Source organism: Syngnathus floridae, chromosome 18 (assembly GCF_059516105.1).
Source record: "Syngnathus floridae isolate MCC-2025c chromosome 18, RoL_Sflo_1.0, whole genome shotgun sequence".
NCBI classification, from domain to species: domain Eukaryota; kingdom Metazoa; phylum Chordata; class Actinopteri; order Syngnathiformes; family Syngnathidae; genus Syngnathus; species Syngnathus floridae.
This window is the reverse complement of record NC_142430.1, coordinates 3,380,005-3,407,108: the sequence shown is the minus strand read 5'-3', so window position 1 is coordinate 3,407,108 and position 27,104 is coordinate 3,380,005. Positions and strand designations below refer to the sequence as shown.

Here is a 27,104-nt window from a genome sequence, read left to right as displayed (position 1 = left end):
CAAAAAATATTTTGCTAACTGGGTGCAAATAAAATCAATGTTTGTAACTACTATGTTGGCCCTTGCTATTGGTGAACCCAAAATTCAGTGCAGGCCACACAATATTGTTGAAACTTTTGGCTTTGTTCTACCATGGGTCACCAGATTTTAATCAATCAATATCTTAACCAAAATGGACTTCACATGTCTATTTACATTATTTTGACTGTCATCCTCTAGAAAAAAGTAACAAGTCTGTTTTGATGAGAAAGTACATCTATCTTGTTACAAATGTAGGGAGTAAAAGGAAAACACATTTTCGAAAAATAAATACTGAAGTACAGATACTTTAAACATTTATTTATCTGCAGCAGTGTTTGTATTTTACTTTCCTGGACTGAAAAACAGGAAAGATGCTCTAAACAAGGTTTAAAAAATAAAAAAAATAGCCCAAATATAGTACCTTTTGGAAAGTATTTGAGGCTTTATATTGGGCTGCCAGTTCTTACAAGCATCAAATTCAAATACATTTTACTGTGATGATTTAGCCGTTGCTACTTCCTCTTCTTGCGAGACAATTTCTGAGTCATCGTTGTTTTTTCCACCTTCCTCTTCATCAACATCATCGTCATCATCCTGTGACGTGTCAGTGCCCTCACTAGAATCCTCCTCCTCAGCTTCCCTGAATTTAAATGATACAAAATACAATTGGAATAGAGCATAAAATGCTGACTGTATATATTTTCACATGCAATCATTTTAAAATTGGATTTGGACTCTAATGACAGCATTCATCAATACAAATATAATTAAAATATGTCCTCCAATGAAATAGAAGACGCTAACCAGTGACGTCTGTTGAGATTCATACATTCTACTCCCGAGTTGACATCAAATGGATCTGCGAACAAAAAGTTGTATCTCAGAACCATGCTCCAACAATAACTAATGGCATCAAAAGAAGCTTTGTTGATAAATATGTCATTTTTATTGAGTTTAAAGTACTTTCACATAAATAAAGCCCCCCTCCCTTTTTACCAATTTCATCCTCCTCCGGTTTAGTGGTGAGAAAGTCCTTTTCTACAGCGAGCAGCTCTTGCTCTGTCTGGCAGGCGGCATAGCGCTTCAGCAGAACTTTATTGAGCTCCAGGAACACAGTGCCCCACTTGAATTTCTTCAACAAGAGCACAGCCAGTTCCTCAAAACCTGGCAACATTAAACACAGGACGTGCACATTTTGAGTCACTCCGAAGATGCATCAGAACAGCTGTATGCGGCAAGCCTTACCCACGATACAAAAAGTGGCAGCAAAAGCCTCAACACAAGACAATTTGCAAGGCTTCCCGTAGTTGACCGGATTTGCCGCTACCAGGTAAGGTAGCAAGCGAGGATGACTTCCGACCATCTTATTAAATGGCGTCTCTTCCAGTTTGGCCCAAGAGCAATCAATCACTGCCAGTCCACTCTGGGCCACGATCTCCCTGTCAAATAAAAATTGACATTCGATTCAGTTTACATTTCAAAGCAAAAATGATTGCAAAGCAAACCTTAGTACATACCTGTCAGCTGGTGTCACATACTTTGTACCGACGGGACTCAAAATGAGTCCGTTGAACCTTTGATTGAGGCGCAGGTTGCGTACAAAGCCCTTGCGGACCAACTTTCGGCCTGTGCAACGTTTGGGGTCGCAATGGCCCAGCTCCCACATGGCAAGAGGACAAGGTAGCTTCACTTGGGGGCTTTCTGCTCCCTCCTCATCCCTGATTAGACTTGCTGTCAGAAAGAGATTAGTTCTACTGTTAAATATGCATCAACAGCAACCGATAAAACGTAAAAACAAGTTTGAAACAAAACAATGCAATAACAACTTTGTAAATGGTTTGTAATTTTACCTTCAACTGCACAGTGCATTTCTTCTGTAAAAGCCTCTAATGTTTTGCCCTTCATTTTGTGTCGTTTGTCTTTTCCCTTATTATCAGGGCGCACAAACTTGCCCTGTTTCTTACGTCCCATTTTGCACACCAAACGTATATTGTAACCTCGTCTAATATACTGTAAGCAGCTGTTATTTATCTTTAAAAGTTAAGTCTGAAGAGCCTACACATGCTTCCTGTTAGCCAGAAACCATTAGCATTAGCATGTATGTAAACATTCGTAGCACGTAAACTTCAAGCCCCAAATGTCCGGTTTTTCCACGTAATCAGAGCGTGTCAGTCTCAATGAAAACCTGATCTGCGCTGCCCTTTAAAATACCAAAAACTGTAAAATATTATATATAAATTGCGACGTGCGTCGAATGTTAACAGCGCGTGCGCAAACCTGTTATTGTCACGTGACAGCCTAACCCGGAAGCCCAACTGGATTTCCACTGACGTGACAAAGATATCAAAAAAATATTTTAATCACTAATTAAAAACGTACTGCGTGTTTAGTATGACCTATCACTTAATATTCGCCTTCGCTGTGTGTCTGTGTTTTTTCGGTGAGTAACTGGCATGTGATTAATCGACAGATGAGCAGAGAATAACGTTTGTTTGACGTTTTTTCAATAGCAACCCATGCAATCGGTGGAAAAATGAAGATTGTCGAGGCTCCGAATACATTTGGGTTTGTCAAATAAATAATTCCATTTTGTTTTTCCACTGCTCCGCATTCCATCATTTACCGGTGCTCTGAGAACAACCTCTACGTCATTCTAGTCCCCATAAAAACACATTTTCCCCAGCTGCTAACAAATATTCTTGGTTTATATCTTGTCTATTTCTCCTAAGGTTGAACAACAACATTCTGGCTCAGGGAAGCAGACTTCAAGCTAAAGCGCTTCCATCTCCAGTGTCCGGTAACGTTAATGTAATTTTATGACAACATTCATTCCATCTTGGATATTAATAAAAGAAAGTCTCATAGTTTTATTGCTGTTCAACATCTTCCCTCCATTAGGACCTTCACATCTTTTTCATTTGGCTGGAAGGTGTTTCAGTCTTACACAATCAGTGTAAGTTTTATTCCGAATCTAAACCACAAACATTTTGCCGGATTATTTTTAAAGTGGATTACTTTTTTTTAAATCCTACTTTTAGATATCGATACGAGTTCTGTCCATTTCACAACATCACCCAACATGAACAGTCATTCCGATGGAACGCTTACAATGGGATCCTGGGGTAAGACTTCTCCAGCTATTGGCATGGCTTTTCAGCGGTGACCCAAAATGAGTTATGTTCTTCTTACAGGATCTGGCATGAGTGGGAGGTAAGCAACAACACTTTTACAGGCATGTGGATGAGAGACGGAGACACTTGTGGCACCAAAAACCGGGAAGCAAAGGCGGGTGGACTCCCAAAGTACTCTAAAAAAATTGTGATTGTTTGTATCAAACGTAGCTTGTGTCCTTTTCTGCAGGTGCTTCTTGCCTGCAGCAGCCAAACCAAGCTCACTCAAGTGTCAGAGCCAAGCACTTGCGTGTACTCGCTAACCTTTGAGACGCCACTTGTTTGCCACCCGCATTCTCTTTTAGGTAAGACCAGAAGTTATGTCAATAAACTTGACTAGTTCTCTATAACTTATTATTTTGCATGCTGTTTTCAAGTGTACCCAACTCTGAATGAGGAGCTGCAAAAGGAATGGGATGAAGCGGAGCAGGCTCGCTATGAAGGTCTTGTCACAGAGCAAGTAAGTTAAAAAAAATAATAACTAATTGCACAGCACCGAGCTGAATGCCATCTCTTGCAGGGTTACAACAATCTGATAAGGGATGTGTTTGAAGTTGCCGGCCTCCTGAGGGGTCAAAAAGTGAACCAGAAGCTGCCCGAGGTTGCAGCTCAAGAAGAAGCACACAACTCTTTACAGAAATGTAATGAGGTATGGAGATGTACTTTGTTCAATATTGTTCAACGTGTTTAACAAGAGCGGCCTTGGCAGGACTTCCAAAAACAGCGAGAAGAGATTACAAGACTGCGAGCCCTGCTCACTCATCACAATATCGCTTGGAATGCAAAACCAGGTTCAACTCTCACTCGCTGAAAAATGACCTTTTTGTTGGCTAAATGGATATTTCATTTTTCATTTTGTTGCAGAAGAGACAAAAGGTGCGGAGGCGGAGCATTTACGTGGAGATGTCGGCCTTTATGCGGTTGCTGATGAGGACGCGGCCTAAGAAAGTGGATTTTTGTGCCTACTATCCGCATAAGAGAGATTACAATTTCCGAGGAGATGACGCTGAACTGACCTGGGAGACTGAAAAAAGTTTAAATGGGAGCTGTGAAAGATATTTCCCAACATGTCATGAATTTTTTAAATTAGTATGAAGTTGGAGAGGTTTGAATTGATGAAGAAATATTGTCCAAAATATGTTTGGAATAACAAATATTTAATATTTGTAAAATTGATTTTTGTAAATAAAATTTTGAAACAAAACACATGTTTTGCTAAAGTTATTATTTCACCCACAAAGGAGAAAAAATATTTTTGTTCCCATGGATAACTTGGATTAACGAGTACGAACAAGGTAGCCAACGATGATGTCTGATGTTCAAGCCTGGAACGCTCAGGAAAGCATCTGGATAACTTCTCTGGCCCTGTGCGCCCTCTTCTGGACATTTACATCCTCGGGCGCCTCCCCCGATTCCTGGACCAGGACCAGAGCCTTCTGAACCGTGGTGTCTCTCGACCCCCCGCGGAGCCCCTCGATGTACTGAAGCAGGAATGAGAACTTCTCATCTTCAATCTGGCGGCAAATTGTCACAATATCAAGAGAAAATATCTTCCGCTAACAACCCAGGCTAAATCTAGCTCACCTGTTCAGAATCAAACATGTTTTGCAGTAACCATGTCTGGCGTTTCTTCTGAAACCTCCAAGCTTCACGATTGTGAGCCCAGCTGAAAAGACCGTTGTTACTCAAGACCAACATTAAGCTAGTAGCACAGCAGTTTGAACTTCAGGTGATTTACCTGGTGAGGTAATCCAAAGCCTGCTGGGACGCGGTGGGCCCTGACTCTTCGCTTTTGACTGGGATGATCCCCTCTGCTTTCAACTTCTTCTTCATGATCTTTTTCATCTTTCTCTCCAGAATCCGCCGCTCCTCCGGGCTCAAGTCCTCCTCCTTGGCTGGATCTGAAATCTATCGCACCAAAACAAAAGGAGAGCAAATTTGGTGTAGTTATATTGACTATTTTTCATTTTAGGTTTTGTGTCATTGTGTCAAACCACACAGATGCGAAAAACAACAAAAAAAGGCTTCTTGTTGCATTGCAGGTTTAAAAAGTGCAGCAGTGAATACTCAGAAAAAAAAAAAAAAACACCACAGCCATTTCCAAAAACAAAATTCAACTTTCAGGGGAGGCGGAACAAGGGAGCCAGTATGCTCTACCATTTAACGGTTCTCAGTCTGCAAGGTGAAGCAGGAGAAAAAAAAAAAGGGGCGGAAAATGTTCTGATCACATGGCCACGAAGTCACTCTGAAAGTATGCTGGCGGGATGTCGCCCGTGTAACAATCTTTCTGTCTCAAGGAGCATCGTCGTCGTTTTTGGCTACGACTCAAGCGGCAGCCGACCGAGCCCGGAGATACGAACGGGAGCAGGAGACGAGGGAGTGACGACAACAACCAACCACTCAAAAAAAAAAAAAAAAAAAAAAAATGGTAAGTGGAAACATATGTTGCATCTGAGCAGAGGTTTCCTCCGCAGACGGCAAACGTTCTCACATGGCTATACTCGGGCCTAAGCGTAAAAAGACGAGAGATCTAAGTTCACCTCCTTCGAGAGATTCTATCCGATTGTTTCGAAACAAAAAAAAAGCAGAGCTTTAATTAAACGTCATTGTCCTGTGTAGTTTTTCCAAAATATGTCTTGTTGTAAAATATGTGATGGATGCACTTTTTTTCCAGTCAAGCGAGAGCAGCACCCAAACACTCGACAACAGCTCGGCATCGCTTGTCAATGCCTCGACGCCCACCGACGTGTTGGAGCTGATCGCGGCTGCCGACCTCGTGTCCTCGGCAAACCACGCATACTCCTTGCTGGCTGCCGCCGCCTTGCTCGCCGGCTGCTTCTTACTCTACGTCTTGGTGCACATCTATAGGGCGCGGCGCCGCCGGGCCGAGCTTCTGTGGGCCTTCTGCGGCCTTCAACTGCTGCTCCTTCTATTGTCCTTCTACAACGTAGCGCACCGACCTCATAGCCTGAGGATGGCGGCGATAGGCTGCGCCGCGCTTTCTTTCGCCGTCCATGTCGTGTCGCTCAGCGGCCTGCTGGTCTTGGTGCTGATGGCTTATATCCTGGCCCTTGACCCTCCGTCCAACTCCATTACAAAGAGGCCTGGCATCTGCGTGGCGCTGGTGCTCGTGATAGCGACTTTGGTTTCTCTTCTTCTGGCAGGCATCCGAGGTCTGAGGGACGGTCTTCTCCAGGAGACAGAGTGTTTTATAGATCCGATGGACGCCGGAGTTTCGTACGCTGTGGCAAAGCTGTGCCTGGCTTTTCTGATCCCTTATGTTCTCCAACTGGCACTTGTGATATGCGGCTGCGTGCTGCAACGCAAATCACACCGGAGGTTTCTCTTGGGTTCCGACGAGGGTCCAGCGTTCCTGGCGGTGAGCGCCACGCTGCTGTTCTGTCACCTCCTGTACATGACGGCGCTGGTGAGGGCAGTGCATCTACAGGACGAGGTGAGCCCCCGGGAGAGGGCATTGCTGAGCGTGGCCGAGCTGGTCTTCTTTGCGGGGAGCGGCGCCAGCCTGGTGCTCGTGCCACTCACACACCGGCCCGGTCGAGAGAGGCTTCGCGCAATGTTCAGGCGGATGGCCGACTGCTGCCCGCGTGCGGCGCGGACTCATCCAAACAGGAACATCATCACGCCGCATGTCGAGATCACAGACACCCTGCAGGACATTGAGTCATAGCGCTCCCAAACGCAATGACTCAAGTTTTTCAAAAGCACAAAATGTATATAAGAGACTGCTCTCTATTTTTCCCTCAAATGCCTCTTTGGATTGGTCAATCTTATACAATGGAGTCAAAACAAATATGATGATCACACAGCCAAATAAATATATACGTATATATATAAAATATATACATATATTAAACGTGTCAAACCTGAATTTGCACTGTCGTTTGCTCTGTTATTTGCTTCTTCTTTTGCTTCTTTTTGTGTTTCTTTTTGTTCTTGGTCTTTGGTTCTTCCTCCACCGGAAGGTTGGTGTCTGGAGTTTGAACCGGAGCCTCCTGGATAAGAACAAAAACAGCCTGTAGGTGCTTTCAAAGAAGAATGGATGTAATTATTGTTCCACTAACCTCAAATTTCACCCTCTTCTTGCATTCTTTGGTTTGCTCCACACAAACCTCATCAACACTTGAAGGCAACTTTTTCCTCTTTGAGGCCTTTTGTTCTGATTTGTTTTTAGTCATGATGACACAATTTAAGTCCTGCAGCAAACACAACCGGTACTTGTCAACAATACTAAGGAAAACATTATGTTTGGTGTCTCTTCTGATTTTATGCTTACTGACAACAATTTAATGTTAAGTTTCTGAGTCGTGATTGAACACCTTAAAGGACAATGCATTACGGTGGAATAAAGGAAATATCTGTTGATTCATTCAGATAAAATGTTATGTACTTACGCAGCTGAGAAAAGCACACGCTGGCGAGGATCAGCATGCGGCACAACCAGGATGTGACGTCAACATGCAGAAACATGAATGAATAAAATTACAGTCCCGTCATTGGTCGGCATCTGTGAGGCGTTCAAATGCTGCAGAACGCTGTGTGAATCCCAAACTCTACCTGGGCTTGTGTATTAAACAATAGGGTGTTTCAAAATACTAATTGTGAAATAAACTACTTAAATAATACGAAATAAATATAAAAACGCGCAATTATGACCATGAAGACGTATTAGACCAAACAACCACATTTACAACAAATCAACAAATATTACGGTCTCTTGCTTGGGGGTGGAACTATTGTGAGGAACTGCATTGTGTTGCGTCGGAATGTATTCTCGGTAGTACAACTGCGTTACATGACCTGAGTCGTAAGGATACATAATTTACCTGTGTGTCCTATAATGACAATTTGCACAAAACGTAGGCTACAATGTTTCACGTTTTCACTCGTCGGACAAGCAAAACGTTCAGTCATGGGACGTTGATTCGTCACACCAATGCGTGCAGGTTAGTGATGAAATCTTTTAGACCACTGGATGCTATCATGTAACCTCCCACTGCAGTTCTGTTATTCTATTATTGCGTTCAGATATTGTCAGTTTAATGAATTACATTGCTCATGGCTGCAAGGGAGATTGTAACAGCAGTTCTATTGTATTAAAGGCCCTTTGGTTAGGGGGGTTTCAGTGTGAACATGTTTTAAATGCGTTTTTCGTCAACAGAGTGCGGCCGCTTTCTGTGAGCCATCATCGGCTAGCCAAGTCAGAACAACCTGAAGACGTCCAGGAGGTGAATAACGGGCCAATCCGCTTCTCCACCAGCAAGGCAAGTCACAAGACTTGGAAAGTGGAGCGCTCCATGGGGAGCCAGTACCAACGCCCTTGGTGGAAAGTGCTCCCTATCAGTGTGATCGGGGTAGGCTTCTTGCTGTGGTGCGCCATGAGAGAAGAGTCGGACATTGACACACAGTTGGAGAAGGAACTTTACCAGCATTTACCCGGATTGCTTGCTGATCCAGAAAATGAGAAAAAATAAAGGACATCTGGGATGTGTGTATATAACACAATGTTTTATTTGAATTGATTAAAAAGGCTTGTTTAGTCTTATTACCAAACAAGCACTGCCAAATCTTCTTTTTGTGGTCACATTGAAGGCAACTTTCAGTCTATTCACAGCTAAAGAACAAACCCAAAAGACTCCAATTGAGGTAGTGGAAAGTTTATTTACAGGAAGAAATCCCATGACATGCACACATAGGATGACAAAAATGTCACAAGCTAATTGCCCTGAGAAAGGCTGAGAGAAATGAGTTTCGAGTTGAACACAAAGGGCGATTATTGTGAATGTAAAAAGATACAAATGTGACACAAAGCTGCACATTACAATAATGGTTCATAATTTACAAAACCAATATAACTGCCCCCCCCCTAATTATATAGAAAAAGTTAAGCACGTTCTCCCCTAATTCGCCTTGCCAGTTGGATGTCCTTGGGCATGATAGTCACCCGCTTGGCATGGATGGCACACAGGTTGGTGTCCTCAAATAGACCAACCAAGTAAGCCTCACTGGCCTCCTGAAATCAGAAACAAAAAAACTCAACAGAACTAACCACCACTACACCTTGGAAGAAATTTTAACCAACTGACCTGCAGGGCTCCAATTGCTGCGCTCTGGAATCGCAGGTCCGTCTTGAAATCTTGCGCAATTTCCCTGACCAGACGCTGGAACGGAAGCTTCCTGATAAGCAGCTCGGTGGACTTCTGGTACCGACGGATCTCACGCAGGGCAACAGTGCCGGGCCTAGGAATCAAAGACAAAAATTAATCAACATACCTATTTTTGTCAAACTTATTTTAATTCCAAAAGAGATGTCCTTTGGTTTTATTTTACGAAAAGTAGGGTGCTTAGTACCTGTATCTATGAGGCTTTTTGACTCCACCGGTGGATGGCGCGCTTTTCCTGGCGGCCTTAGTGGCCAGCTGCTTCCTGGGAGCCTTTCCTCCGGTGGATTTACGAGCGGTCTGCTTGGTACGAGCCATTTGTCACTAGTTTGACTATATCTAAAAATAAAAACCAAGAGTGAAATCTAGCAATCAATTATGGATGAAAAATGGCACAATTTAGACATCATTTCCCTAAAATAATAACGAAAACACGTTTCATGAAACCCAACAACAGTCCCTAACACGAAGACAATTAAAAGTAAATGTGGGTCAGGTATCATAAATGCTGTCACGCACGTAGGCTTTGACAACGTTTCGCTTTCAAGTGAGCAAAATGGCGCCATGTAGCGTAACTGAGGTTACTTTTTATTAAAAAATAACAATATAAAGACACTGCCTGGCCATATGTAATTTCAAGTTGCAAAAAAACCTTAATCTTCAAGTAAAATATTATCAGTGTAGGATACTTTAAATTGCATTTTTGCAGCATTAGCTTCTTTGCTAGTTGCTATGGCGCGCACCGTATTGTTGACAATAAGCAGACGACTGATTTGTTCAAGAACCAACTTGTAATACGTCACTAAATCATCGAGGCTTACATTAAATCGCATTAAAATGATTAACGCAACATTAAAAATGCATGAACTTACGTTTGCCTTCCTTTCGTGGAGCTGTACGGTATCTTCACCGTAGACGACGTCAGTGTTTGTAATAGAAGGTCAGCACTCGGACAACATATATAGCGTCATAGTGCCCGCCTTTGAACCTCAGTGATTGGCTCAAAGGCAAGAGTAGTCGAAATATAATTGGCTAAAAGAAAGACGAGTCCACCCTCTTTCAAATGTTTCCTTTCCTTTCATTTGGTTTTATTATATTTTCTTAAAACGACACTATTCACGCATAAAGTTCACAATTATTATAAATTCCCTGTAACTCATAAAAACAATCCCCCATTTTGTTCATCCACGTCCCAGCCATGATCCAGAAGGAACACTTTTACGTTCCAGAAATGTTCCTTTACGGATGTTGTTGGGCGTAACACCCGTGGTAAGTTTCATATGGCGTGAATCAAAAATGTGAATCTTTTGAAATAACACTTTTGTGTATTTTAGTCAAGATTAGTCAAGATAAACACATTTGTGAATAGACCTTATTGGCGAGCAAATGATGCTAGGTAAATACATTTTCCTGAAATCATTGTGTGGTAGTTTTTAGTCTTGTAATCTGTAGTGCATGTTATTGTGTACTGGATTATATGTGAGGATTTTTTTTAGAAGAGTGGAACAAATCTCAACCTTGACATATGTGTAGACATCATGGCAGCGGCGACTAAAGGAGTTGATCGCTGCATCCAAGATGACAGTTCTTCCACTGTATCGGAGGTCAGCTCGCCACATGAACAGTCTTCCCAAGCTAAAGCAAAGAAAAAGAAGAAATCTGGAAAGAAAAAAACAACTGGTCCCTCTGATGCACCCCAAGAGACAAGTGCAAATGAAGGGAATCAAGCAGGCGAGAATACAGAGCTGGTGAGTGTTTGATAAAAGTTGCCACATACCTCTAAGTCAACACCAAGCACTTTATTGTGCCAACTTGATGTGACTGTGTCTTTCAGAGCTCAGAAGAGCAGTTTAAAAGGCAATTGGACTGGTGTATTGAACAGCTGGAGCTGGGAATGAAGTCACAGAAGGCCACTTCCAAGCAGAGTTAGTATTGGATACAATGGGAAAGATGATTATTTAGCACATTAAATCTACAATTGAATATGCTTTTGTGGTGGTAACACTTTGTTTTCCCTGCAGAAGAGGACGCGTCTCATGCACTCAAAACACTGCGCAGCTCCAAAGCTCCTCTGGTCAAGAAGAGGCAGGTGATGAGGGCCATGGCAGGAGACTACAGGAAAAAAATGGAAGAAGAGAAGCGCAAGCAGTTCAAACTCATGCAGAATGGTGGGCTATATATAATGAGATCTTTGTGTGACAATACATGACAACAGTTTCATTATTTCCCACCCTCTTATTGCTTTCTTTCCAGAACGGACATCTGCTCAGGTCAAGGTAAAGTCAGAGTCACCCAAAAAATCATTTTTCTATCGACGAGCTGAAACCAAAGACACGTGCGCTGCATCAAAAAAGGAGTTTCGCTTCAACTTTTTGTAATTTTGTAGGAATGTTGAATATTAATAGTTTAAATGTTGTGAACTGCTTAAAAAAGAAGTGAGTGGAGCTAATAACTGAAAAACAAAAACACACTTGTATGTATTAACGTTTTTAATAAACACATCATTGTTGTTAATGCTCTTACATGCTGGTATGACAAATGTGTTTTCCCCAAGATCGCTATCAGTTTAAATGACTAAAAATTTAGAAATATAAGTATAAGATAGCCTAGTGATTATTGTCAACATAGCAACATTTTAAATATTCACAGTACAGATATAAAAAAAAATTCAAGTCACAAATGTGTTATTGCGTTACTTCCGGTAAACACGAGGAAGTACCGGAAAAGGCGGGGTTTTGATAATACAAACACAACTTTAAACTGAGAAACATGCTAACCGCGAGAAAAAAAATCAAACAACATATATTTTGTCATTACTTCTGGGTACATGACATACGTTTGTAAAAAGTTGGACCACTTAAGTGCTAATTCGTTACTGGGTCGGTGGCAAACTGTCTGCTTTAAAAGAAAATTAAAAAAAACTAAGCTAGCCCTAGTAGCTAACAACCCGCAGTGAAACTTTGGCTTGATTTTTGAAACACTGACAAAGAACAATGTTGGAGCTAAGCGACGAGGCGAGTGAGTCCGAGCAGCTCGGAGTGAGTCTGTCCCTGTGGCTGGGGGAGTCCCTGGTGACCGCCAAGGACCTGAACGTCCCTCTGGACCTGCACACCGCCTGCTCCATCGGACAGTACGACGTGGTGGCAGAATGCATCAAAAGGTGCGAACGACCACCTTGGCTGCTTTTTTATTTTCTAACCTAGGACATGTTAAACTCCCATTTCAACATAAATATGGCATGGGAATTAATAAGTGTGTTTCTTCAGGCGAGAAGTGGACCTGAACGGAAAGAACGTGGGAGGATGGACGCCCCTGATGTACGCTTCATACATTGGCCACGACAACATCGCCAACCAACTGCTGGAGGCCGGCGTGAGCGTCAATGCCACCACTGCCAAAGGACAGACACCCCTGATGCTTGCCGCCAGCTGCGGGAATGAAAGCATCTCCTATTTTCTGCTCCAAGTACAGAAATGACATTCAATAGAGTGTTTTCACTCCCTTTCAGTCACGTCTAAGTCAAAATGTTTTCTATTTGGCTCCAAAAGCAAGGTGCTGAGTTGGAGGTAAAAGACTGTCGGGGTTGGACGGCTTTGTTCCATTGTACCAGCGCAGGTCACCAACAGATGGTGAAGTTTCTGCTCGATAATAACGCCAATGCTAACGTAAGGTAAAAATAAATATTTGGGGATACCTTCCATCATTGTCATAAAGCTGGCTATGACATGGTTTTTGGTTTTGGCCCCCGCAGGGAGCCTGGCTCTGGATTTACGCCCCTGATGGAGGCTGCCGCTTCCGGACACGAAATCATCGTTCAGTACCTGCTCGATCACGTGAGGACCTTGTGTGATTTGAAAATGACATATAGCAACATTCCAATGTCAATTTGAGTTTGAATACCAGAAGGTGAAAGCAGACGAGCGCAATGCCAAAGGCGAGACGGCCCGAGCCCTCGCCATGTTGTACGGCTACACCAAAATAGCCAGCCTCATCGACTCGCGCTCTCCCAGGAACAAATCAGGTAATTTTTTTTGTTTGTTCTGGGAGGTGATAACGGCATTTTCATATATCTCAATGAGGGACTTTAATCTCAGAACACTTTGGAGACCTCAGCTCCTCCGAGGATTCGGATGGCACCCCGCCGAGGCCGCGAGCCAGCCGCAGCCGAGCCAAAGGCGTCAGCATCCACGACGGGCCCCAGGCCATCGCCAAGTTCCGAGTCGGAGGCGCTGGCCGGACTGGCGGACCGAGCGGTAAATGCCGCACTGTAGACATTTAGGCTTTGTGTGCACGTGGCCATTTTGTTTTTTTAACAACAGAGCCTCGCGTGGCCGGCCAAGGCGACGCGACGTTCGGGAATCTTGGCGAGCGGAGTGACGGCATGCGCTACCGCGACGTGACCTCGCCCATCAACGACCTGGACGGGCAGAGCAACAGCAGCAGAGGTAAATGGCCCGTCGCTATTTCCACGCTATTTGAGTCGCTGAGTCCCAAAAAACGTGCAGACGAGAGCCCGTTTTTTGACAACGACATGCCAACCATGAGGAGCAGCAGTAGCAGCAGCGAATGTTTGCCTCACGTGATCGGCTGGGATGGTTCCGTGGAGAGCAACGAGGTACGTCGAGCACCGCCAACGAAGCCACGCGTAACCGACTCACTAACGGTCTCCCCGGCAGGACTCCGACCCGGGCAAAAAGAGCAGCTCGCGGCGAGTAACAAAAGCTCATTACTCCAAAGGAAAAACCCGCCATGGTGGCAACGATGCCGCTCACGGTGGAGCTTCAGGCACATGCTCGCATGTTGCTGCGTCCTACAGTGGGCCAAAGGCATGTCTGCGTTCTTTTCACTTGAGAGTTGTTACACAACATTGTAAACATCTGACCTTTTTTTTTTTAACCTGTAGGATCTGGCAGAATTCTTGGAACAACTCGGCTTCTCCAAGTACCTGCCTTTACTTGAAGAGCAAGACATCGATCTACGCATTTTTCTCACCCTGACGGAGAATGACCTGAAGGAAATTGGCATCACGTAAGGCCTCTGCTTATTTTGAAACGACACTGGGGCATAAAACTCTTTTTAAATACTTTTGGGACTTTCCAGGTTGTTTGGGCCGAAGCGCAAAATGACCTCAGCTATCGCGAGATGGCACAGCAGCGCCCGACCTCCTAGCGATGCACTGGAGCAGTCTTACGCTGACCAGCTGGAGGCCGAGATGCAGGAGATGGCCATCCAGCTGCACAAAGTAACGCTAAAAAGAAACAGCTTCCCCAACCAGGCACATAACTGACCATTGGGAAAAAAAACCCCACCAAACATAAATGACAAACTTCTGCCTCACCTTGTGGTCCACATTAAGCGCTGCGAGGAAGTGGAGGTCCTGCAGAGTCAGGTGGCGCAAGAAAAGGAGCTGCGCGCCGTGATGGAGGGATGCCTGATGGAGGACAAGATGGCCTGGAGGAGGGTGCACGGCGAGCTGGTGGAGAACCACCGGCTGACCCAGGACATGAGCGCCACCTTGACCAAGGTCCGAGCGTGTCGCTCGGAACTGCTCGCCTTGTTGAACGGTGCCAAAGGTGACCCGGGTGAGCGGTTGTTTCGCTGAAAAATACATTTTTATATCGCCATGGGTTATTATAATTTTTTTACATTATCTAGTGGCCATTCATTTAGTTTTTCCCCCTAAAATTGGTTAAATAAAGTTTATATAATTTTATTCATTTATCTCATTAAATAATTATTTGATTTATTGTAAACAATAAAAATACTAATTTTACAGTACATGTCTTACTGATTTTATTTCGTAGTTGCCGGGTTTCCGACACACTCTGGTGCATCCGAGCTGGTGAAGAATCTCAACGTGTACGAAGAGGAACTAGGTAAGACGGTCGCCACATCTGAAGTCACATCGGACTCCCCTGGTACCATTTTTCTTTTTCCATCCCAACAGCCGACACCTTGCAAACCGTGCTTCAGAGTCTGCGGCGACTGAGCGCTCCTGAAAAAGTATCTGAAAGTTGGGAAAGGTCGTAATCTTTCCAGGTAAATTAAAAGCACCATCCTCATGTTGAAATGTAGTACCTGTTGTGTTGCAGCGTTCCATCTATCTGATTTTTGTCACAGTGGCTTTGTGCAGCAACGACGGAGGGTGAGATGACCACCCTAAATGATGTCAAGGGAGACCACGCCAGACACGGATGGGCCGGAGCTCTCCAGACGTGGCCGATGCCCGAGGGGCTCCATGACAAGCAGGCAAGAGGGGAGGGGTGAGGGGACCCGTGACCCTCACACGCTTGTGCTCGTGCGTGGTTCTCAACCGTGGAGGACATGCGGCAACGCTGTCGAGCGATACCAAGCGAGGGATATTGCCCTCAGCTCCACACAGCTTTACCCTTTAATCTACCCAACAAGGAGTAAGTGCAATTTTATTTTATTTTTTTACTAAGCTTGGATAATTCATCTCTATTTTTTTCCCATTTAATAATGACCTGATTGTATATGTAAAAAATAAACCAAAATGAGTAAATTAATCAATTTTATTAAATAAACACCTCAACAAAAACTAGAGATATTAGTAAAATAACTGAATTCCCATCTGTATATTTTAAAAGTCAATGTGGTTTTGTAAATGTCCTGCTGAATGTTTTCTTTGATAAAAATCAAATTGTTTCATCATTGTGATTGCAGTGTTAAAAATGTATTTCAAATTATCGCCTCCTCCTTTTACTGAGATTAGGTTTTCCTAGTGCATTTACCGTAATTTCCGGACTATAAGCCGCGACTTTTTTCCAAAATTTTGGACCCTGCGGCTTATAGTCAGGTGCGGCTTATATAAGATTTTTTTCGAGATTTTTGTGATGACGATCACTTTTACTCTTAACACTATTATATACAGTAAAAGCTACAAAACAAACTGACAAATAACTCGTTTTCAAATCAGACGGGTAAAAACTGGTCAAATATTAAAAAAAAAAGCTATTATTAAAAGTGAAGACAATTTGCAATTCTAGTAACGACACACGAATTTGATGCACAATTTGTCTTCGCGGGCCACATAGAATGAAGTGGCGGGCCGTATCTGGCCCCCGGGCCTTGTGCTCTAAACCCTTTCTCTTACTCTGCTATATCACTCAGAGATTACACAAAGCAGTGGCGCTGTTTGGACAATCTGCATTGTAATTGTACTAAGTTCATCTTGTTTTTCCTTTTTTTAATCACTTCACTGGTTTCTTTTAAATCAAACAAGTTGTTTGATAATAACTTGTTTGATATAAAAGAAACCAGTGAAGTAATCTGCATTGTATTAAAACCCAATCGATCAGCATTTAAATTCAATTCTTCTGACATTTTGCTCACCAAAAACAAGTTGTAATGAATGTGAACTTTTAATGCGTTTTATTCAGAAGGTTACTTTGAACCTTAAACGGCGGCGTGGCGTCCTTATGGATTTTTACGGCCTCCGGCCTCCAGGGGGCGCTCTAGCAGGAAGCAAGAGCGAGACAGGCGAAGAAGAGATAATGCGCCGAAGAAGACGTGCTAGTTTGTGTTTACATTTCGCGCATCACGCGATCAAGACGGACATTACTGAAAGGAAGCCTTTATACACAAACCGTCATCATGGGGGACAAAAGAAATGCATATGATGCCGCTTTTAAGCCAAAGGCAGTCGATGTTGATGACATTATCTTGTGTCTACTCTGGAGCGTACTTATGGATTTTTACAGCCTCCGGTCTCCAGGGGACGCTCTAGCAGGAAGTAAGAGCGAGACAGACGAAGAAGAGATAATGCGCCGAAGAAGACGTGATCGTCTCGCGCATCACGCACACACCCGCATTCACACAAAGACAGGAAGCTTTTATACACAAACCGTCATTATGGGGGATAAAAGAAATGCATATGATGCAGCTTTTAAGCAATACGTGTCGCTCGCTAGTTTAATATAATTTAGCGCTTTGTGCATGAATAAGATTAGCATGAACAGAACCTCTTCACACTCGAAGAAATGCATAAAACCGACGACGAAAGAGAGACTGAGAAAGTGTGAGGCGAAGGATATCTAACGCTATTCCAATCGGACACTAAGGAGGAAGACTTCGATAGTAGAAGACGGCTCTTTTTTTACTTTTACTGGTATGTTTTTTTTAACCAGCCCTGTTCGTGCTGTGCTACCGTGTTGCTGCTGTGTTGCTGCTGTGTTATCGCCGCGTTACCGCCGCGTCTCAGTGACTTTGCTGTGTTACTTCCGTGTTGCTGCGGTATTACTGCCGCGTCACAGGCAGTGTTTGGAAAGAAATGTTAAGGTATGTTATTAAAGCTTTAAAAAAACTAATAACTCGCGTGCACACTTCCGCGTTGCTGCGGTACTACTGCTGCGTCACAGGCAATGTTTAGAAAGACATGTTCAAGTATGTTATTAAAACATTAAAAAGGCTTTCTATGTACTGTCTTTCTTTGTAAAAAACTCGTGTGCACGTGCGTCTTATAGTCCGGTACGGCTTATGTAAGAAAAAAATAGGAAGTATCCCTAAACTTTAGCTGGTGCGGTTTATAATCCGGTGCGGTTTATAGTCCGGCAATTACGGTAAATGCTCCTGGACAGTATTCAAAGTGTTTCACCTTAACCACACAAAAAAACTCCAAAAGTAAAGAATTTGAATCAAAAGTTGACAAATTTTAGTTTTCCATTCAGACAAATATTGACTTTGCTCTTCTTACAAAAGGATTTGCAAAACACAATGTCAAATGTACAGCTGTCTGAGAAAAATATTTTTCAATATCATCTGTTTAAATACACAATGAACATGATTCCGCTTCAGCCTTTCGACCCGCAAGTAACAGAAGGAAGGAAAGATGGATGATTGATCACCGTTTGGCCTGAGCTTAGGTGTACTCACACAGATGTCCGCATCCGGCGGGACAGTGCGGACTGCTTCTGAGCCAGTTGATGATGTGCTCCAGGTGGCCGCCGTGACTGCAGCCCTGACACCACACAAAGAGTCCCTTGACCACGTGGTGGCACACGGCACACACGCTAGCACACTGGTGGCACCTACACAACACCCAAAAATGGATTATTGACCGCAAACAATGGCGGAATGTACCATCGCTCGGTACCTGTCGCAAATCCAGCCCCTGTTGTTCATGGGCCGTTTGCAGTTGCTGCAGTTGATGTGCAGCGTAGTGGAGGTCTGATTCAGGCAGGTGATGGCGCTGCACGTACTCAACTTGATCACCTCGTTTGACACGTTCCACAACTCGAAGCGCTGCAGCAGGTCGATGTAGGACGTGTACCAGTGCTCCTGAAAGACAAAACTGTTTAAACTGAGGTTCTGGTTATGTTGTAAGGATTCTTGGATTCCAAGATGAGGGGCTTTGAGGTGGAAGTAATCAACAGAGCAATCCGAAAAAATAAGGTCATAAATCAAAAATGGAAAAAAGACACGGACTCGAGATAGATCCCTGAGGGATACCTCCAGATTTACAGTCTGAGATTACCTGTGTCAGATCATCAATTTCTTTCCGGATGCGCTCTCCTAAAACAATGAGCACGGACACCGCCATCTGCACGTCGCCCTTCTCGGCGTAGTAGCTGAGCATCTCGCGCACGATGGGGCAGAAGAAGCTAGCGGGCAAGTCGGGCGTAAAGAGCGGCTGCGAGATGGAGATGAGCGAGAAGGACTCGATGGGCGTCAGGCACGTGACTTCGGCCTCGTTGCCGCTGACGTGCGGCGAGTCGGCCTTGTCCTGCTGAAGGTGCTCGGGGGCCGACGGATTGTCCAGGATGTCATGGCGCAGTTGGAAGGCTTCCTGGGGCAGCATGCACTCCTGTTCCTCAGCTAGCGTTGAGTAGACACAACTATCTAAGAATGACTTAGCTCATGTGTCCATTTTCCAGATAAAGAGCTAAAAATGTCACAATTTGACCGACCTGTCGGGTTGTCCTGCTCCATTGAATAAAGATCGTCGTCATCCAGTTCGGCATCGCCAAACATGTACTCGGCTTGGCCCTCGCTGCCCTCTGTCTCCTCGTTTTCTGAAGGGAAACAATTTGGTCATCCATTTTATTTTTGATTCCTGTTATTCCAATGTCTCACCTTCATTATTATTGCTGATGTTTTCAGGTTCCAAGTGGATATTATCTTGTCTGGCATCACCTTTGCTGCGCTCCAGCCTGCTTTCATTGCCCATTCCAGTTCCGATTTCCTTCATGCTGAAGCTGAAGGCATCAGAGTACAGTTTGTGGCCTCAATTAGTCCCGCTCAGCAACAGCGCAGGGAGTTGTGTCGCTACCTGTTCATTAACGGTAAGGTGCCAAGTTTACTGAGGTGGGGACCAGGAGTGGTGATGTTTGCTGGGTCAGAGAACATGATCCTCAGCATGGTCCACGTTGTGGAAACCTGTCATAAGACCTGGTGAGTGACGTAACCAGCTGAAATATTTTTCAGACCTTCTCGTGTGTCGTACCTGAGGTCTTTTGAGCTCGCGGGCCACCTTGGCGTTGTGATCGCACAGCTCGGCGAACGGCTTGCCGCCGAGGAGGTAGAGTTGTGCCGTCTTGACGAACCAGTCCATACGATTGCTGTCCAAGTCCGTCTCAAAGACGCTGAGAGCGCTGGACACGTGCGCAAACTGTTCCGTCGGGTCGGGTTTCTTGAAGATGAAGATGGGGTAGCGCCGGTCGCCGCCAGGGTAAGGCTTCCTGTTCGCGTCGCCGCTGATCAGACTTTCCTTGGCGGCGAAGGCCAGGTCGCCGAACAAGCCAAAACACAGACCCTCGGGGTTGGCCTTGTCCACGGGCCGCGTGGCGTCCTTGAACATGTGCTGGTAAAGTGTGCTGTCCTTAGAGCCCGAGAGTAGGAAGTGAGGGTCGTGCTGGTGGCGCCACACGATGCCCGTGGTCACGTCCTTGTGCTCCTCAAAGGTGGCGAAGGGGATAAACGGTCGCCGCACGTCCCACACGTAAATATTGTGATCCACCATCATGGAGCAGGTAGCCAGGTGGAACTTGCGCTCCGGGCGCCACTTGACCCGAGCCACCGAGGCGATGGTTTGGACGCAGTAGATCTCTTTGGCCCGGTTTGTGGTCATGTCCCACACCTTCACCATTTTATCCCTGCCGCCCGTGGCCAACCAGCCCCTGGAAGAGAACCCAAGCAACATTTGATATATTTTTCTCCTCGAGCTCTTCCCGTCCATTTTTAACAAGCACCTGTCGTCAGGATGCCAGTCGCAGCAGAACACCGGGCCAGTGTGGGCGGTGAACATTCGCTCGTAGCGGTCTGGCCGTCGGATGTCCCACAGCTGGACGTTCCCGTTCTCGAAAGAAGCGGCGAAAGTAAAATAGTCCTTCATGCTGAACTGGACGTCTCGCACGCTTTCTGACTGACCTGTAATCCAAATGGGTAATTGTGCAAATCACGTTGTGTATGAAAGGTGCTGGCCGCTTGTTACCTGAGAAAGTGCTGACGGACTCCTTCTTGCGCAAGTCGAAGCACTTCATGAAGCCGTCCTGCGAGCCGCTCAGCAGCATGTACACCTCGGTGGGGTGGAAGCACACCTTGTTGACCGTACGCTTGTGCTCTGTGAACAGTTGGTCCTGCTTGTTGCGAGACGGTTTGCCCAGGTTCCACGTCACCACGGCGCCGTTGGTGGCGGCGGTGGCTAGCAGGTTCTCCTCCATCTGGTGCCACATGACGTCGGCGCAGCTGAGGTTGAGCGACGGCTTGCGGCCCACGCGCAGATTCAGCTTCTCCATAAACTGCTCCTCCTCCAGCACGTAGATCTTGAAGATGTTGCGCCCAGCTACCACCACCTGCGTGGCATCACGGCACACGCTGATGGCGTTGGCGGGGGCGTCCAAGTGGCAGAACATGGTTCGGCCGCTGATGGCGCTGCTGCCCAGGGCTGTGGTGATCCGTGACATCTTCTCCATCTTCCTACAGAAATCACAGGGTTTTACGCATCACATCGTTTCAGTTGTTCAAAAAGTCCATGCAATATAAATATGAATATTAATAAAAACTTCTTCTCAGCGCTCACTTTCTTAAGAGTCATGCTGTGGGGCAAAAATACACAAACACATAACACACTGGATGTGAATTGATGGTGGGCGGCTATTTTCAATTATGATGTCACCCCCTATTAATAATTCAATGTAATAAAATATAACTAACCATAAACAGTGTGTGTGTGTGTGTGTGTGTGTGTGTGTGTGTGTGTGTGTGTGTGTGTGTGTGTGTATATATATATATATATATGTATATATACGTATATATATATATATATGTATATATACGTATATATATATATATATATGTATATATACGTATATATATATATATATATATATATATATATATATACACATTTTTAGTTATATCATATTTTATTACATTAATTTGGGACTTTAACTTTAATATTTATTTGTTATTTTGTTTTATTATACTATTGTATTAAATTATAACAGTTGAAGCATGTGCTATTAATATATATATTATAATGTAGATAATATAAATATATATTAGTAAACATTTTTGCAGTTTGCACATTCGCCAATAGTTGCTGAAAACGAATCTTGTGTTTTAAGTGCAAAACCACTAAAAGTGTGTATTTGGCGCTACCTGGTGGAATCGCCAATATTTATTTATATGCAATTAGGAAAAATGGCAATATAATATAACAAATATAGTAAAATATATGTATATATTAAATATAATATAGTAAAAATATAATACAACGAATAATAATTATTATAAAAATTACTATTCATTACATATCTAGTAATGATTATAATAATAATAATCATTTATTTTACTGTATTATATTTTAACATATAGATAAATAAAATATACGACCAGAGAAATAATGTAAAAATATATTTTAAGAGTAAACTGCCATTTTTCCTTTGTGCATATAAATAGCGGCGATGCCACTAGATGGCGCCAAATACACACTTTTAGCGCTTTTGGGCTTAAGGGCAAGGGACATCCCTTTTTTTTTCAATTAGAACGGAATTTGATAGAATGTATAAAGTGAACACATTTGCCGCATTGGAAATTAAAAATGAACACCGATTACTAAGAATAAAGCTGAAATGAAATGCCAGTTTATCGATCGGGTCCCGCACGAAGCCAAACTGGCGGCGCCATTACTGTGACGTCACAAGTTGTACATCTGGATGTCAACAAACCCAAACAACATGGCAGATGATAGCGACAGCTCCGTTTCTAGCGGCAATATTAGCATCATTTTATCCGACTCAGAAACCTCTTTTGACACAGAATATGATGAATCTAGCAGTTCACTTGGGCTGAGCTGAGCACATTATCTGAATTGTGCCCCTCCCGTCACTCTGGTTAGGTTGGCATAGTAAAAAGTGCTCTTGGGGGCTTTAGAGTGCCGAGTTGATCTCGGCACATGAAGACATGACCACCTGCAACGTTTGGTTTAGGTTTTATAAGCATTTCTAATTTTATTGCTTAAATCGCATTTTCTCGACGAGCTGAGCACGTTTTCTGAATTGTGCCTCTCCCGTCACTGTGGTTAGGTTGGCATAGTAAAAAGAGTAGAGTGCCGAGTTGACCACTGCGCATGGAGAAATGAACATCTGCAGCGTTTGGTTTAGGTTTTAGGCGCATTTTTAATTTTATTTCTTAAATCGCATTTTTTCGACGAGCTGAGCACGTTTTCTGAATTGTGCCCCTCCCGTCACGCTTCGACATACTTTTCAAAGTCAAAGTCTCAAAGTCTCCTTTATTGTCAATTCCTCCGCATGTCAAGACACACAAAGAGATCGAAATTACGTTTCTCACTATCCCAGGGTGACAAGACAGAGTTCACAACGCACATACAAGTAAACAACACAGGAAAATTAAAACAAGAAGATGAACAATAAGAGTGATAGCACGCTAGCCGCTCCCGATGCACAGCAGAGTCCGGAAAGATGACAGTCAACCAGGCCACTGTGAACACGAGCACACAGCAGGCACGCACTGTCCGGTTCGTGGATCCTATCAGACGAACTCAACCCATCTTGTCGTCCCGCGAACGAACGTACGCCAGGATAATGGAAGGCACGGCTAGGCGAGCTGGGTTGGCCGCAAACCTGGCCCGACGTCTCCGCGCTGGCCCCTCTTCTCTTTTTGTTTACATTCACTGAAGCTAAACGCGTACAACTTGAGACGTCATGAGACGTCACTTCCGGCTGGCGGCTCGGTGCAGTCAAACTCGTCTGTGCGGCAAATTTAAATTATATTTTTCAGAGCAACAGCTTCCTTTTCGTTGTTTCGAGCGTCAATTTATATTTATAAGCTCATAACCTAACTAAAACCGATTTATACATATACCGGTGTCTCTAGCCCTTTAAAACACATTCGTTTTCAACAAATACATATTGGCGAATAAGCAACTGCAAAAATGTTTACTAATATATGTTTATATTATATACATTATAATCTATATATCAATAATATGTATGTTTTTTACATTATTTCTCTGGTTGTTGATGAAACATCATTCTTATGGGAAAACAAAAAACGTAGTTTGCGGGTTATAATGACAAATGGAGCAAACTAAGGCCAAACTGAAATTGTATTCTTATGAGAAATCTGAGACTGCTTTTTACAGCCATATCGTCAGCCCCATGAAGACCTCGTAGTGAAAAATTATGTGCGTCAAAATCTCTCCTGAAACACAGTAAATAAAAATATGCATACCAATTTGCTGAAGAGCTTCTGACCCCCTTCAACTTTTGCAGCACCTCAGAATGCACTTCACGCTCTCCCAGGAGATGCAATTTGCTGGAGGCACTGTTGCACCAAATACAACGAAACAAAGTTCTGAATAGCACAAACGTGTTACTTAGATGCAGTACACATTTCCTTTAGCAACGTCCAGAATGATTAATTCCGTGATCCCAGACCTACCTTCATCATGTTTGGAGGTTGAGGTCCCGTGTCTGGAAATAGCTCAACTCTCCGCATTTTCATGAAGATTGCTGCAGCGGGGTGCTAATGCAAGCTGGCTAGACCAAGCAAAGTCACGCAACACTAACGCGATCCTACGAACATTGCAGATAATATATGATCTGTGAAATTTTCAGTTATTTGAGGTGCATGAAAGCAAATAACGACAAATGCACTAACCATAGTAAATGTGCTCACCGATGTTTGCTTGCATTGCCGGAAATAATAGAACAATACTCTCGCGAGAGTTCACCGAGAGTCAGGCGGAAACGTCACGATCATTTTCAACTAGGTTTGCGTGAGTTTTTCTGACCATTTATGGTTTATATTTCGCAAAGGAACTTAATTAACCATGCTCTTTGTATCCTTGCAGGCGATTTTGTGAGCTGCTGTGCGGCCATGAGTGGACTTTTTGAGTGCGAGCATCCTGCAACATGGAGGAGAGTTGAAGGTAAATATTGGGACGTGGTGGAGGCCAAGAGCAAGAATAAGAAACCTGGGAAACTTCTCCAGCTTGATAAGTGGTAAGAAATGAGCCCTGCAGCATCTAGTGTGCAATGTAATTTAAATTTTAAATTTTTATATTAACACGAGCTGTAAATGACCCAAGGTTTGTGTGCAGGTACCAAGAGGAGCTGCCCGTTATCATCTCAAGTCGGTGTGAGAAATATGTCACATTGGCAGAAGTGGTCAAGTTGATGGAGTGGAAGCTCACTGTAAGTCGCTCCTCCACACACGCAGAATATCGCAGCGCCTCACCTGCGTTCTCGTCGGCAGAGGGGGAAGTTCAGGCCCCGTCTGCAGCAGCTGGTGTCGTCCAACAGCGAGGACGCCGTGGATAAATGTTCCCGAAAGGCCTTCAGCCTCCTGCCCGACGTAGCGGCGGCCATCACCGAGCTCAGCTCGCTGAAAGGAGTCGGCCCGGCCACCGCCTCAGGTCAGCGAGGCCAAATCGGAGCTCCTCTGACTTTCAATAGGTTTTCACCAGTTTTTTTTTTTTTTTGCAGCTGTGTTGGCTGTAGCAGCGCCCGATCAAGCGGCGTTCATGTCGGACGAGGCCCTGGAAAGCGTGCCAGGGCTCAAACCCATTCAGTACACAGCCAAACACTACTCACTCTACCAAAACAAGATGGTGGCGATGACCAACAGACTTAACAAAGGTTCAATCTATGACTTCCAACTTTTTACATTCGCCACAGCCTTTCATCTTCTGACGCCAGTTTCTGCTTATTTTTTATTTTTTTCAGTGGACCCCCGGCCCGATTGGACGCCCCAAAGGCTGGAGCGCTGTTTGTGGGCGCTCAGCGTTGCTAAGCAACAGCAGCTCCCGTTTCTTGACGATCTTGATGTAAAGGGTGGCGGGGTGGTGGAAGAGCACGTGGATGCTGATCACAGAGCAAGCAAAAAACTTAAAATGAGATGAAAGAAACGTGAATCGCTTTGGTACTTGAGCAATAAAGATTTTTTCAGAGAATTGCCATCAAACGTTTTCACCCCCTAAGCAATCTTAACTTGAAACGAGCCGAGACCTTTTTAAGACTTTTGTCTCTGGATCCAAAGGAGAGAAAATGGAATAAGATCTGACAGTAGCACAACAAATTACAACCTCAGCTGACGAAATTTGACAGCAACAGTAATGTCTCGACACGTTCAAAGAGAATTCCCTTGTTAAATTTTTAGAGATGTCAAACGCCGGAACAAAATATATATGAATTTGTCCATTTAAAAAAATAAAAAATGTGACCAAGTTTGTGCTGAAATAGACAAACGGGGTACAAAAACCTTTTGGATTTTCGCCACAGTATTATTCTTTAATTATATTGTTTCCAAATAAAAGCAAAATACAATGACCAGTACAAAATAAAACAAAATATATTCATATATATACAATATAAAATGGTTCCGTTTCAGAACATTTAAAAAGTACATAGAATAGAGAATGAAATCATTCATGAGGACTTTGATACAAATTTCCCACATGTGAATTTAGTCGTGCTTCCCCATGACGAAGAGAAAAATAGCTTCTTATTTTTTTTCTTCATCTTGTAAACTCTGTGTTGGCGCAACCTCGCGTCTGCTTGTTGGCGAGATTGAACCTTATAAGTTTGGCACCGTTTTATGGACGCGTTTGGCTACAACTTAAAAAGTGGCATGACTTGATTTTGGGGGGGGGGGGCAAAGCTACCACAAATCTCGAATATTTGACTTCCCATTCAGCGCGGCACTCGTTTACATTTATTTCCCTGCTACGCATTCATCGTTTCCCTCCTCTATTTAAAAAGACAAAAAAAAAAAAAAAAAAAAAAAAAAACGTCGTATGGCGTTAATAATTAAGCAGCTCATGTGCACTATTTGGATTTTTCATGAGCACCCGCTCCATCCGATGAGAAACCATTTCTCCTTCAGTGTTCAATGACAAGGCATCGGGCATGACAGCACAATAAACAATATGGCACGCGAGATTATGAAATGCTGCATTCTGTTCCGGAAAACAAAACATGAGCGTACTTGGCTCCTGTCATTCAGATATTTCCTCCTTTTTTTGCACAGTATCCATTTTTAAATTGCCTTGGTCTCATTTGTTTTGTGTGCGGACGAGCGCGTTTGATAAAAATCCAAAGCACTTACGAGCCCTTTTTACAAGTTGCTATGAATCTTAAAGTTAAAGAGGCACATTAACCTCCGCTCAAACATCCTCTTTTTCTTCATTATAGGCTAGCGGGGTACGTATGCATTATTCATCACTCCTGTGTATCTTCGCCTAGCCCAGCAA

General features: G+C 43.8%; 10 protein-coding genes across 20 annotated transcripts; 6 read left to right on the top strand and 4 right to left on the bottom strand.

The window, feature by feature from the left end:
* Nucleotides 1-310: 310 nt before the first annotated feature.
* tsr3 (TSR3 ribosome maturation factor) lies at nt 311-2,338 on the bottom strand. Its single transcript, XM_088359005.1, has 6 exons — nt 1,872-2,338; nt 1,539-1,752; nt 1,267-1,460; nt 1,018-1,185; nt 826-880; nt 311-661 (listed from the first exon to the last, which is right to left on the bottom strand). The coding sequence occupies exons 1-6, from the start codon at nt 1,990-1,992 to the stop codon at nt 511-513; spliced, it is 903 nt and encodes a 300-aa protein (XP_088215131.1). The 5' UTR covers nt 1,993-2,338; the 3' UTR covers nt 311-510.
* gnptg (N-acetylglucosamine-1-phosphate transferase subunit gamma) lies at nt 2,293-4,395 on the top strand. The gene is made up of 11 exons (XM_088359006.1): nt 2,293-2,461; nt 2,532-2,586; nt 2,751-2,818; nt 2,920-2,974; nt 3,060-3,143; nt 3,213-3,306; nt 3,382-3,496; nt 3,569-3,651; nt 3,712-3,840; nt 3,901-3,982; nt 4,056-4,395. The coding sequence occupies exons 1-11, from the start codon at nt 2,413-2,415 to the stop codon at nt 4,133-4,135; spliced, it is 894 nt and encodes a 297-aa protein (XP_088215132.1). The 5' UTR covers nt 2,293-2,412; the 3' UTR covers nt 4,136-4,395.
* On the bottom strand, nt 4,328-7,758 carry chlsn (cholesin). Its single transcript, XM_088359007.1, has 6 exons — nt 7,604-7,758; nt 7,274-7,405; nt 7,076-7,204; nt 4,930-5,099; nt 4,776-4,857; nt 4,328-4,705 (listed from the first exon to the last, which is right to left on the bottom strand). Exons 2-6 carry the CDS (start codon nt 7,385-7,387, stop codon nt 4,526-4,528), a joined length of 675 nt encoding a protein of 224 aa, XP_088215133.1. The 5' UTR covers nt 7,388-7,405; nt 7,604-7,758; the 3' UTR covers nt 4,328-4,525.
* On the top strand, nt 5,336-7,194 carry LOC148382205 (uncharacterized). 2 transcript variants are annotated; one of them, XM_088358999.1, is made up of 2 exons: nt 5,336-5,623; nt 5,871-7,194. In XM_088358999.1, the coding sequence occupies exons 1-2, from the start codon at nt 5,340-5,342 to the stop codon at nt 6,877-6,879; spliced, it is 1,293 nt and encodes a 430-aa protein (XP_088215125.1). In that variant the 5' UTR covers nt 5,336-5,339; the 3' UTR covers nt 6,880-7,194. The 2 variants fall into 2 exon arrangements, with proteins under 2 accessions (XP_088215125.1, XP_088215124.1); XM_088358998.1 differs by having other exon boundaries at nt 5,336-5,619; nt 5,866-7,191.
* Nucleotides 7,759-7,953: 195 nt separating the features above from the next.
* Nucleotides 7,954-8,776, top strand: uqcc4 (ubiquinol-cytochrome c reductase complex assembly factor 4). The gene is made up of 2 exons (XM_088359015.1): nt 7,954-8,155; nt 8,371-8,776. Exons 1-2 carry the CDS (start codon nt 8,079-8,081, stop codon nt 8,681-8,683), a joined length of 390 nt encoding a protein of 129 aa, XP_088215141.1. The 5' UTR covers nt 7,954-8,078; the 3' UTR covers nt 8,684-8,776.
* Nucleotides 8,777-8,850: 74 nt separating this feature from the next.
* h3f3d (H3 histone, family 3D) lies at nt 8,851-10,351 on the bottom strand. Of its 2 annotated transcripts, none has more exons than XM_088359012.1 (4): nt 10,243-10,351; nt 9,561-9,709; nt 9,296-9,449; nt 8,851-9,222 (listed from the first exon to the last, which is right to left on the bottom strand). In XM_088359012.1, the coding sequence occupies exons 2-4, from the start codon at nt 9,686-9,688 to the stop codon at nt 9,094-9,096; spliced, it is 411 nt and encodes a 136-aa protein (XP_088215138.1). In that variant the 5' UTR covers nt 9,689-9,709; nt 10,243-10,351; the 3' UTR covers nt 8,851-9,093. The 2 variants fall into 2 exon arrangements, with proteins under 2 accessions (XP_088215138.1, XP_088215139.1); XM_088359013.1 differs by lacking the exon at nt 10,243-10,351 and adding an exon at nt 10,114-10,212.
* Nucleotides 10,352-10,440: 89 nt separating this feature from the next.
* c18h8orf33 (chromosome 18 C8orf33 homolog) lies at nt 10,441-11,892 on the top strand. 4 transcript variants are annotated; one of them, XM_088359011.1, is made up of 5 exons: nt 10,441-10,639; nt 10,904-11,118; nt 11,205-11,295; nt 11,392-11,538; nt 11,624-11,892. In XM_088359011.1, the coding sequence occupies exons 2-5, from the start codon at nt 10,909-10,911 to the stop codon at nt 11,746-11,748; spliced, it is 573 nt and encodes a 190-aa protein (XP_088215137.1). In that variant the 5' UTR covers nt 10,441-10,639; nt 10,904-10,908; the 3' UTR covers nt 11,749-11,892. The 4 variants fall into 4 exon arrangements, with proteins under 4 accessions (XP_088215137.1, XP_088215134.1, XP_088215135.1 ...); XM_088359008.1 differs by having other exon boundaries at nt 10,867-11,118; XM_088359009.1 differs by having other exon boundaries at nt 10,628-10,766.
* A 134-nt stretch (nt 11,893-12,026) lies between these two features.
* On the top strand, nt 12,027-16,108 carry anks3 (ankyrin repeat and sterile alpha motif domain containing 3). 2 transcript variants are annotated; one of them, XM_088358994.1, is made up of 15 exons: nt 12,027-12,530; nt 12,637-12,835; nt 12,919-13,040; nt 13,122-13,203; nt 13,274-13,391; nt 13,465-13,623; nt 13,690-13,815; nt 13,876-13,985; nt 14,047-14,196; nt 14,274-14,398; nt 14,471-14,612; nt 14,727-14,952; nt 15,175-15,246; nt 15,318-15,409; nt 15,491-16,108. In XM_088358994.1, the coding sequence occupies exons 1-14, from the start codon at nt 12,364-12,366 to the stop codon at nt 15,398-15,400; spliced, it is 1,881 nt and encodes a 626-aa protein (XP_088215120.1). In that variant the 5' UTR covers nt 12,027-12,363; the 3' UTR covers nt 15,401-15,409; nt 15,491-16,108. The 2 variants fall into 2 exon arrangements, with proteins under 2 accessions (XP_088215120.1, XP_088215121.1); XM_088358995.1 differs by lacking the exon at nt 12,027-12,530 and having other exon boundaries at nt 12,796-12,835; nt 12,919-13,035.
* Nucleotides 16,109-18,018: 1,910 nt separating this feature from the next.
* wdr24 (WD repeat domain 24) lies at nt 18,019-24,605 on the bottom strand. Of its 2 annotated transcripts, none has more exons than XM_088358993.1 (12): nt 24,530-24,605; nt 24,293-24,426; nt 24,083-24,175; nt 20,820-21,304; nt 20,578-20,755; nt 19,833-20,505; nt 19,659-19,765; nt 19,463-19,584; nt 19,297-19,401; nt 18,864-19,204; nt 18,483-18,667; nt 18,019-18,417 (listed from the first exon to the last, which is right to left on the bottom strand). In XM_088358993.1, the coding sequence occupies exons 4-12, from the start codon at nt 21,298-21,300 to the stop codon at nt 18,249-18,251; spliced, it is 2,361 nt and encodes a 786-aa protein (XP_088215119.1). In that variant the 5' UTR covers nt 21,301-21,304; nt 24,083-24,175; nt 24,293-24,426; nt 24,530-24,605; the 3' UTR covers nt 18,019-18,248. The 2 variants fall into 2 exon arrangements, with proteins under 2 accessions (XP_088215119.1, XP_088215118.1); XM_088358992.1 differs by having other exon boundaries at nt 24,512-24,579.
* Nucleotides 24,503-25,805, top strand: LOC148382198 (uncharacterized). 4 transcript variants are annotated; one of them, XM_088359002.1, is made up of 6 exons: nt 24,503-24,623; nt 24,705-24,855; nt 24,942-25,047; nt 25,109-25,268; nt 25,339-25,491; nt 25,579-25,805. In XM_088359002.1, the coding sequence occupies exons 2-6, from the start codon at nt 24,731-24,733 to the stop codon at nt 25,752-25,754; spliced, it is 720 nt and encodes a 239-aa protein (XP_088215128.1). In that variant the 5' UTR covers nt 24,503-24,623; nt 24,705-24,730; the 3' UTR covers nt 25,755-25,805. The 4 variants fall into 4 exon arrangements, with proteins under 4 accessions (XP_088215128.1, XP_088215126.1, XP_088215129.1 ...); XM_088359000.1 differs by having other exon boundaries at nt 24,538-24,629; XM_088359003.1 differs by having other exon boundaries at nt 24,539-24,629; nt 24,954-25,047.
* Nucleotides 25,806-27,104: the final 1,299 nt, after the last annotated feature.

Bases quoted from the DNA above. Each gene is read 5' to 3' on its own strand.
- tsr3 (XM_088359005.1), bottom strand. From the start codon at position 1,992: ATGGGACGTAAGAAACAGGGCAAGTTTGTGCGCCCTGATAATAAGGGA. The intron at 1,186-1,266 runs GTAAGGCTTGCC...TAATGTTGCCAG, and splicing joins TGCCACTTTTTGTATCGTGG to GTTTTGAGGAACTGGCTGTG. The intron at 881-1,017 runs GTAAAAAGGGAG...TTTTGTTCGCAG, and splicing joins ACCGGAGGAGGATGAAATTG to ATCCATTTGATGTCAACTCG.
- gnptg (XM_088359006.1), top strand. From the start codon at position 2,413: ATGACCTATCACTTAATATTCGCCTTCGCTGTGTGTCTGTGTTTTTTC. The intron at 2,975-3,059 runs GTAAGTTTTATT...TCCTACTTTTAG, and splicing joins TTCAGTCTTACACAATCAGT to ATATCGATACGAGTTCTGTC. The intron at 3,652-3,711 runs GTAAGTTAAAAA...CATCTCTTGCAG, and splicing joins AAGGTCTTGTCACAGAGCAA to GGTTACAACAATCTGATAAG.
- LOC148382205 (XM_088358999.1), top strand. From the start codon at position 5,340: ATGCTCTACCATTTAACGGTTCTCAGTCTGCAAGGTGAAGCAGGAGAA. The intron at 5,624-5,870 runs GTGGAAACATAT...TTTCCAGTCAAG, and splicing joins AAAAAAAAAAAAAATGGTAA to CGAGAGCAGCACCCAAACAC.
- chlsn (XM_088359007.1), bottom strand. From the start codon at position 7,387: ATGACTAAAAACAAATCAGAACAAAAGGCCTCAAAGAGGAAAAAGTTG. The intron at 7,205-7,273 runs GTTAGTGGAACA...GTTCTTATCCAG, and splicing joins AGAAGAGGGTGAAATTTGAG to GAGGCTCCGGTTCAAACTCC. The intron at 4,858-4,929 runs GTAAATCACCTG...CGGTCTTTTCAG, and splicing joins GCTTTGGATTACCTCACCAG to CTGGGCTCACAATCGTGAAG.
- uqcc4 (XM_088359015.1), top strand. From the start codon at position 8,079: ATGTTTCACGTTTTCACTCGTCGGACAAGCAAAACGTTCAGTCATGGG. The intron at 8,156-8,370 runs GTTAGTGATGAA...TTTCGTCAACAG, and splicing joins CGTCACACCAATGCGTGCAG to AGTGCGGCCGCTTTCTGTGA.
- h3f3d (XM_088359012.1), bottom strand. From the start codon at position 9,688: ATGGCTCGTACCAAGCAGACCGCTCGTAAATCCACCGGAGGAAAGGCT. The intron at 9,450-9,560 runs GTACTAAGCACC...TTTGATTCCTAG, and splicing joins AAAAAGCCTCATAGATACAG to GCCCGGCACTGTTGCCCTGC. The intron at 9,223-9,295 runs GTCAGTTGGTTA...TTCTGATTTCAG, and splicing joins CAGCAATTGGAGCCCTGCAG to GAGGCCAGTGAGGCTTACTT.
- c18h8orf33 (XM_088359008.1), top strand. From the start codon at position 10,616: ATGTTGTTGGGCGTAACACCCGTG. The intron at 10,640-10,866 runs GTAAGTTTCATA...GATTTTTTTTAG, and splicing joins TGTTGGGCGTAACACCCGTG to AAGAGTGGAACAAATCTCAA. The intron at 11,296-11,391 runs GTTAGTATTGGA...TTTTCCCTGCAG, and splicing joins GAAGGCCACTTCCAAGCAGA to AAGAGGACGCGTCTCATGCA.
- anks3 (XM_088358994.1), top strand. From the start codon at position 12,364: ATGTTGGAGCTAAGCGACGAGGCGAGTGAGTCCGAGCAGCTCGGAGTG. The intron at 13,041-13,121 runs GTAAAAATAAAT...TGGCCCCCGCAG, and splicing joins AACGCCAATGCTAACGTAAG to GGAGCCTGGCTCTGGATTTA. The intron at 13,816-13,875 runs GTAAATGGCCCG...AAAAACGTGCAG, and splicing joins GCAGAGCAACAGCAGCAGAG to ACGAGAGCCCGTTTTTTGAC.
- wdr24 (XM_088358993.1), bottom strand. From the start codon at position 21,300: ATGGAGAAGATGTCACGGATCACCACAGCCCTGGGCAGCAGCGCCATC. The intron at 20,506-20,577 runs GTGCTTGTTAAA...GTTCTCTTCCAG, and splicing joins GACTGGCATCCTGACGACAG to GGGCTGGTTGGCCACGGGCG. The intron at 19,585-19,658 runs GTAGCGACACAA...TGATGCCTTCAG, and splicing joins ACCTTACCGTTAATGAACAG to CTTCAGCATGAAGGAAATCG.
- LOC148382198 (XM_088359004.1), top strand. From the start codon at position 24,650: ATGGTTTATATTTCGCAAAGGAACTTAATTAACCATGCTCTTTGTATC. The intron at 25,048-25,108 runs GTAAGTCGCTCC...TCTCGTCGGCAG, and splicing joins TGATGGAGTGGAAGCTCACT to AGGGGGAAGTTCAGGCCCCG. The intron at 25,492-25,578 runs GTTCAATCTATG...TATTTTTTTCAG, and splicing joins GACCAACAGACTTAACAAAG to TGGACCCCCGGCCCGATTGG.